General features: G+C 54.3%; 1 protein-coding gene across 1 annotated transcript in view; it reads right to left on the bottom strand.

Moving 5' to 3' along the window:
• Window positions 1-5,002: 5,002 nt before the first annotated feature.
• LOC103173822 (putative surface protein SACOL0050) overlaps window positions 5,003-8,376 on the bottom strand; it is a 7,452-nt gene continuing 4,078 nt past the window's right edge. The window contains exons 2-6 of the mRNA XM_042345011.1: window positions 7,716-7,798; window positions 7,183-7,251; window positions 6,539-6,593; window positions 6,157-6,193; window positions 5,003-5,157 (exon numbers count right to left, since the gene is read on the bottom strand). Of these exons, the coding sequence (XP_042200945.1) occupies window positions 5,121-5,157; window positions 6,157-6,193; window positions 6,539-6,593; window positions 7,183-7,251; window positions 7,716-7,798 (281 nt within the window). The 3' untranslated portion in view covers window positions 5,003-5,120. The remainder of the gene's footprint in view (window positions 5,158-6,156; window positions 6,194-6,538; window positions 6,594-7,182; window positions 7,252-7,715; window positions 7,799-8,376) is intronic.

Below are 8,376 nucleotides of genomic sequence, written 5' to 3'. Positions count from 1 at the left end.
CTTCCCTTCTCTCTTCTTCTCTTTGTCTCTTCCTCTCTCCAACTCTCTCTCTTCCCCCCCTCTCTCTGTTCCCTCCCTCCCACCTCTCCATCCCCTCCATCTCTCGCTCTTCTCCCCCTCTCTCTGTCCATCTCTCTTCTCCCCCTCTCTCTGTCCCTCTCTCTCTCTCTATATATATATATCAGCCTCGCCATCCCTCTCCATCCATCCCTTTCCCTCTCTCTCTATCCTTCTCTTCCTCTTTGTCACTCCCTTCTCTCTCTCTCTGACCCTCTCTGCCCCCCCCCCCCACCCCCCCATTTCACTCTCTCTCTCTCTCTCTGATGGGGAGTAAAGGAAGAGTTTACAATCAGCACAATATCGGGGTGTTGGGGGGAGTGTGTAATACAATATATTTCGTCAGAATTCCCCCCAACCTTTCCGCAAACAAACAGTCCTGTACCGGAGGGGTTGGACCCCTCGCCTCGCAAGCGAGAGGACCTGGGTTCGGTTCCCGGGTCGGGGCGAAACCTGAGGCGAGTTTCCTTACTGCGCACACACACACCAACGCCTCCACTGACCCACAGCGGTCAGTAGGAACTCGGTTGTTAGTCGATTGGCGGATCGATCGCTTCGATCGATCGATCGTTGGGATGTCGTCCCGACGTGAAAAGCGCTATATCAAATGCAAGGATTATTATTATTATTATTATTATTATTATTATTATTATTATTTCCGGGGTTAATTATCACAATAACCACAGTGTATCCCGTGAAGCGCTTTGAGACGATTCAATGACTTGATGAGGGGATAATATGTGGAGTCCTGTAGCTCAGTGGTTAGAGCACTCGCTTTGCAAGTGAGAGACCTGAGTTCAATCCCCGGCAGAGGGCCAAACCTCGGGCAAGTTTCCTTACTCCACACAGAGCCTAATAATAATCCTCCAAAACCAAAAACAATAATAAATTGGTCATTTTCAATCTACGACTGTTTGTGGGACATTGCTGTGCGCAATTGGCTGCCGCGTTCGCCCACAAATATACAGTCAATTCACTTTACAGTGTGTTCTGTGAAGCGCTTTGGGACGTCCTCCCGACGTGAAAAGCGCTATATCAAATGCAAGGATTATTATTATTATTATAATATTGAGTGCGAGGATAATTATTGTAGAAATATCACATTTCTCCACCAAGGAAAGACATTTAATTCCACCTGCGCTGTGTTTTGAACTGCGCCGCGATCTCCCGAACCTGAATTTGAAACGATTTTAATTTTTTTACGAACGGGCGGATCGGAAAAGTATATTTAGATTCTTTTCTGATCAAACTGTCTCCCAGAGTAACAGCTCACATCACAGCCTACAGTCACTCAGTTAGAGGGACTTCGCCCCTTCTAATAATAATAATTATTATTCTAATAATAATCCTTGCGTTTGGTGCATCGTTGAGACGTCTCAAAGGGCTTCACGGGATACAGTGTAAAGTGGAGTGACTGTGCGTTTTGTGCGCAGCAGTGTCCCACAAACCGGTGTGTGGGTCAACACATTGACCACAAGACGGTCTCTGTCTCTGTCTTGTGGCCACTGTGTGTCATTACACCCTCACATTCAGCTCAGCGTCTGACAGTCACTTACAGCACAAAACATCCCCACAGTGAGAGACAGAGAGAGAGAGAGAGAGACTGACAGACAGACTGAGAGGGACAGAGAGACAGACACACACACACAGACAGAGAGGGACAGAGAGAGAGAGAGAGAGAGAGAGAGACCGAGAGAGAGAGAAAGAGAGACGAAAGAGAGGAACAGAAACACAGAGGGAAACACTTACATATTATTAAATATATATTAATGATAATAATTCTCGCATTTGACACAGCGCCTTATCACGGCTTTGAGACGACTCAAAGCGCGTCATGGGATACACTGTAAAGTGGAGTGACTGTGTGATTTGTGGGCGAAACGTCCCCACGAACAGCCGTGGATTGACGAGACCAAATTATTATTACAATGATTAATTTTTTTCGAGGGATTACTACCCCCGGAAAGCGATCTCCGCCAATCGAATAACAAGCGGGTTCCTATTTACTGCCGGTAAACAGAGGTGTGTGTGTGTGTGTGTGTGGGGGGGGGGGGTGATGGGTTGGGGGTGGGTGTGTGTGGGGGGGGGTGATGGGTTGGGGGTGGGTGTGTGGGGCGGTGGGTTGGGGGTGGGTGTGTGGGGGGGTGGGGGTGGGTTTGGGGTGGGTGTGTGGGGGGTGGGGGGGAGTAAAGAAACTCGCCTAAGGTTTCGCCCCGACCTGCCCGGGAATCGAACCCGGGTCCTCTCTCTTGTGAGGTGAGGGCTCTGACCCCTGAGCTACAGGGGCTCCGGTACGGACACGGAGCTCGAGTGATGGCCGGACTGGCTCTGAGTTGTGTGTGTTTTTGGTTACAGTCACAGAGTCTGAAGGATGGTTGGTCGAGCAGCGCTGCCTGGTGGTCAATGAGAGGAACTGTTGTGCTTGGAGTCGCAGCGCTGCCTGGTGGACTAGTGTGGAAGCGACCGGCAAATACGTCTTTCTGGTTGACTCAAACCGCTGTATTGGATTATAACGATCCTCGCATTTGATACAGCGGCTCATCACGTCGTTGAGTCGTCTCGAAGCGCTTCTCAGAATGTACTGTAAAGCGTAGTGACTGTGGGTTTTGTGGGCGAGGCGCGGCAGCCCAGCTTCCCGCGTGCGTCAAAGAAAACTCGCCTAAGGTTTCGCCCCGACCCTCGCGGCAGGGAATCGAACGCGGGTCCTCTCGCTCGCGAGGAGAGCTCCAACCACTGAGCTACAGAGAAGTTTAGGAGTGTGTGTGTGTGTGTGAGGGGAAGGGGCTGCGGGGAGGGGGAGTGTGTGCACGTGGGGGAGTGTGTGGGTATACGTGTGGAGGGGGAGTGGGAGTGTGCATGTGTGTATGGGGGGGGATTGAGTGTGGGTGTGTGTATGGGGGGGGAAATGGTGTGTGTGTATGTGTGTGTGTATGGGGGGAATGTGTGTGTGTGTATGGGGGGGAATGTGTGTGTGTGTATGGGGGGGAATGTGTGTGTGTGTGTGTACGGGGGGGGGGGGAAAGGAGTGTGTGTGTGTATGGGGGGAATGTGTGTGTATGGGGGGGAATGTGTGTGTGTGTGTGTGTGTGTGGTGGGTGGGTGGGTGGGGGGGTAAACGGAGAGCAGGCTGGTCCGAATGGCCTCTCTCTCTCCCTCTGTGGTGTGTGTGTGTGTGCAGTGAATTGCTTTGCTTTGTGTGGCTGGAGAGCCCGGGGGCTATTTCTGTCTGGTTGCTGGACGGTGGCAGCTGGTTCAGCGCTGGGGCTGAGGCCATGTCGACGTGATATCGGATACTGCGGGGAGCTAGGAATAGCAAGCGGGGGATTAAGGTGGGTGTTGGATAGCCAGAAAAACAGGAGCAACGGCCCCGAAACAGCCCACCAACTGACCCTGCGATTCTCGTCCCCCGTTTCTCTCCGTCTCTCAGCACTTTCTCTGAACCCAGCGAGCGAGCGAGTGAGCGAGCGGCGCTGTCAGCCCGGCTCGGGCTCGGCACTGGGCACAGGGGCCGCGGAGAGACTCACGGAACCGGGAGGCTTTGCTGGACAGGGTTCCCTGATTGCGAACGGGCGGAAAGAGAGAGAAAGAGCGAGAGCGAGAGAGAGAGAGAGAGAGAGAGAGGGACAGGGCAGGAATGCTCTCACGCTATCGGATGTTTGAGAGGAGTTTGCGAGAGGCTGAAATTTCGCCTCTGTCAGGATTTCGCGAAGGCTGAATGACGACAGACTCTCCCAACTGACTTTAACCCAATGCACATCTAGTCTATCCTTTCCACCGGGTTGACACTCCCCCACCCCCCCCATCCCCCCCCCCCCACCCCCCCATCCCCCCCCCCCTCACCCCCGCTTTTCTAGCCAGAATCTCCCCCACTCCCCCGTTCTAGTCAAACCCATCGCTGATGTTCCATAGAATAATAATAATAATCCTCGCAGTTTGACACAGCGCCTTATCACCTTCTCACGTCGTCGAGACATCTCAAAGCGCTTCGCGGGATGGACTGTAGAGCGTAGTGACTGTGTGTTTTTGAGGGCGAAAGGCCATTGCGCCCAGCGACGTCCCCTCTCGCCCAGTCGCAGCAAGGGAGAGTGAGAGTAAGGGAGAGTAAGAGAGAGAGTGAGAGAGAGACAGAGAGACTAAGAGGGAGCGATCAAGTGAGTGAAAGAGGCAAGTGAGGGAGAGAGAGAGAACGAGAGTGAGAGAGAGAGTGAGAGAGAGAGTGAGAGTAAGAGAGAGTGAGAGTGAAAAAGAGAGAGAGAGAGGTGATCAGTTGGAAACAAAATCAGAGCCATATTAGACCAAACTTTTTTTAATTCTCTTTTTTTTTGGGGGGTGGGAGGGAGAGGGGGAGGAGGGAAGACTTCTTCCTGAAATTCCTTGACTGTCCCGGGAGCCCATGTAGTCAAGAAGCCCCCTCCGCCACCCCCGACCCCCCCCTTTCCCCCCACCACAACCCCTTTCCCCCCCCCCCACCACACCACACACAAACACGGGCCAGGGTTGAGATGTGAGGACTTCGACCCTAAAACCCTCTGCTCTTTCAGTTGATGGAATTCCAAGTTATTTCCCCCCTCCCCCCCCCCCCCCCCCACACACACACACACACGGGTGAGGTGAGGGGGTAGAAAGGGGGGGGGAAGTCTATACATTATGATTGTGTTGAACCATAGGGGGGGAACGAGGGGATGAATTGGGGGGGGGTGTCTGTCGCTCGTGTCCGAGCGAGAGGGTGGGGGAGGGGGGGGTCTGGAGATGTTTGGGGGTCGTGAGCTCTCTTTGGTGAGCAGGGGCGGAATTTGGGGAGAATGAGGGGGTGGCTTAAACAGGTTGCCCCCACCCCCACAAAAGCCAATCAGAGCGCTTCTTGGGGATGGGGGACAGGGAGGTGGGGAAGGGGTAAAATGGGGGGGGGAGGAAAGGGGGGAAGAGGTGGTGGTGGGTGGGGAGGGGGGGGGGGCGCAGAGACAGATTATAAAACTCTGAACAAGTCATGGTGTTGGAAGCCAAGCGACTAAGGTGCCCTCTCCTCTCCTTTCCTCTCCTCCTCCAACGAGCGCTGAGTCCCTCTATTGTCCGGGTTGCTCAAAGATGTTGGCAATCGATCTGGAAGAGGAGGGAGGGAGGGAGGGGGAGAGGGAGGGAGAGAGAGCGAGGGGGGGGGAGAGAGGGAGTCAACAGGCAAGGGGGGAGAATCATCCTCTCCTTAAAACAGTCGACCCCACACCACCCCCCAACATTCCCCACATTCCCACAAATCCCAGACTGACGACTGGGTTCCTGCTGACTGCGCGTGAACAGAGGCGCGTGCGTGTCTGTGTCTGTGTGTGTGTCTGTGTCTGTGTGTGTCTCTGTGTCCGTGTGTGTCCGCGTGTGTGTGGAGTAAGGAAACTTGCCCAATGTTTCGTCCCAACTAGGAATCGAACCCTGGTTCCTCTTTCTTGCGGGGCGAGGGGTCTAACCCCTGAGCTACAGGGGCTGTGGGGTGCGGGGCGAGGGGTCTAACCCCTGAGCTACAGGGGCTGTGGGGTGTGGGGCGAGGGGTCTAACCCCTGAGCTACAGGGGCTGTGGGGTGGGGGGCGAGGGGTCTAACCCCTGAGCTACAGGGGCTGTGGGGTGCGAGGGGAGGGGTCTAACCCCTGAGCTACAGGGGCTGTGGGGTGGGGGCGAGGGGTCTAACCCCTGAGCTACAGGGGCTGTGGGGTCGGGGCGAGGGGTCTAACCCCGAGCTACAGGGGCTGTGGGGTGGGGGGTCTACCCCCCCCCGAGCTACAGGGGCTGTGGGGTGCGAGGGAGGGGTCTAACCCCTGAGCTACAGGGGCTGTGGGGTGCGAGGGAGGGGTCTAACCCCTGAGCTACAGGGGCTGTGGGGTGCGACGCGGGGGGTCTAACCCCTGAGCTACAGGGGCTGTGGGGTGGGGGGCGAGGGGTCTAACCCCTGAGCTACAGGGACTCCACATATAAACATCGAGTTCAGCCAAACGGTATGTCTCTCTGTGCCATATCACTCTGTGTTACTCTCACCCCCCACTCCCCCCCACTCCCCCCCACCCCCCCCCCCCACCACCCCCACCACCCCCTCAGCCCCCACCTGCGTTACTCACTGGTAGAATGTTGCAGAGAGTTCGTCCACATAACCTCCTGTGAGCAAGAGAGTGAAATACGGTCACTCCACACAGACACAGTCTCACGCACACACACACAGTCTCACACACATAGTCACACAGACACACACACGGTCTCACACACACAGTCACACACAGTCACACACACACATAGTCACACACAGACACACACACAGTCTCACACACGCATAGTCACGCAGTCACACAGACAATCACACACATCGTCGTCACACACACTCGCAGCTCCTCCGCACAGTCAAACAGCAAACAAGAGACAGAGCGCGAGAGAGGAGAGAGTGAGAGAGAGGGAGAGTGAGAGGAGAGTGAGAGAGAGAGTGAGAGAGGGAGAGCGAGAGCTTACCTGGTTTGCACACGGTTTCGCATATAACAGGGCAGACATAGCAGAACTGACAATACTGGAGAGAGTGTGAGAGTGAGAGAGAGGAGAGAGAGAGAGAGAGCATTATTTTATATACACCTCAACACCCCAAAGACTGCAACATCAAACCATGACAGAAAAGAGGGAGGGAGGGAGGGAGGGAGATAAGAGGGAATAAGAGGTCGAGGGAGATAGAGGGAGAAAGATAAGACAGAGAGATAGAGGGAGATGAGGGAGAGAGAGAGAGAGAGAGAGAGAGAGACAGAGAGTGAAGGATGGAGACAGAGAAAGAGTGAAGTATGGAGATAGAGAGCGAAAGAGAGGTGGATGGAGATGAAGGGAGAGAGAGAGAGAGAGAGAGAGAGTGAAGGATGGAAATAGAGAGAGGGAGAGTGGGATGGAGATTGAGAGAGAGAGAGAGACACAGAGAATAGAGAGAGAGAGTGAGGGATGGAAATAGAGAGAGAGAATGTTGGAGAGCAAGCGAAGGATGGAGACAGAGAGGGAGAGAAAGAGAGAGAGAGAGAGAGAGTGTGAGATGGAGATTCTCAGAGAGGGGGAAGAATAGAGAGAGAGAGAGAGAGAGAGAGAGGGGGAGAGAGGGAGTGAGAGAGTCTGGCTGTTACCTTGCAGTCCTCACAGTGTTGGCTCTTGTCTCCCTCCTCACACGGACACTTGTCACAGTCACTGCAGTGCTGTGGGAATCAACACAACTCCACGTTTACCCCCTCACACCCCAAAGAATAATGATGATGTGGGGCACTCTGTTTGTGGGGCAGTGCCGGGTTGGGGCAATGGTGGAGCGGAGGGTCACCGGGACAGAGCCAGCCAAGCGGAGGCAGCGGGCAGAGGAGCGGGGAGTAAGCAGGTCGGAGAGGTTGGCGGGGAGGTACCGGGGCATTTGTGGACGAGTGAGAGGATCGATGCGGTTTGTGATAGGGAACCAGTGCAGACTGGCGAGGGTTGGGGGTGATGGGGGTACAGGGTTTAGTGTGGGTGCCAGTGGAGCCTGGTGAGGGCTGGGGTGATGGGGTACAGGGTTTAGTGTGGGTGCCAGTGGAGCCTGGTGAGGGCTGGGGTGATGGGGGTTACCCGCTGTTCTCTGAGGCCCCAAGGGCCGCAATTCATCCCGGTCTTAGCCCCAGCGTCTCTCACTCACCTCACAGAAACCACAGTAGCTGCAGATGGAACCGTCTTTGTAATCTTCATCTTCCTCCTCTTCCTCCTCCTCCTCATCCTTCCCTGCACGAAACCAGGACATCATTACCCACAATAATATCATAAATAATAAGCTTTGCCCTTGAGGGAAAGGGTCTCAGAGGCTTTCACAGGGCAGTTGTCCAATTCCCCCGATTAAATTTGGTCACTGCCGGGCGCAATTGGCTGCCACATTTTGCCCATAAAACACACAGTCACTACACTTTACAGCACATCCTGTGAAGCGCTTTGAGACGTCTTGAAGACGTGATGAGGACCTGTATATCCTTGGCTCCCGGGCTCCAGCGGATGGTTTCATCGAACGCAGAGGGATTCAGTAGAACCCAAATAAAGTCCAAGGACCAAATACTGACCAACCTTTTGTTGGGAGGCAACGAGTGGGGAATTGGGGCTTCGTCCACAAATATACAGTCAATTCACTTTACAGTGTGTTCTGTGAAGCGCTTTGGGACGTCCTCCCGACGTGAAAAGCGCTATATCAAATGCAAGGATTATTATTATTATTATTATTCGTGTTTGCCGAGTCTCCCAGGAGTCTAACCATCCCTGACCACGGGCGGAAGAGGCTTTGGTAGAGTATCTTTGAGCCAATATCGTTCATA

The sequence above is a fragment of the Callorhinchus milii genome, unplaced genomic scaffold (assembly GCF_018977255.1).
Source record: "Callorhinchus milii isolate IMCB2004 unplaced genomic scaffold, IMCB_Cmil_1.0 Scaffold31, whole genome shotgun sequence".
Classification (NCBI taxonomy): Eukaryota; Metazoa; Chordata; class Chondrichthyes; order Chimaeriformes; family Callorhinchidae; genus Callorhinchus; species Callorhinchus milii.
This window is presented reverse-complemented; position numbering and strand designations above follow the sequence as displayed.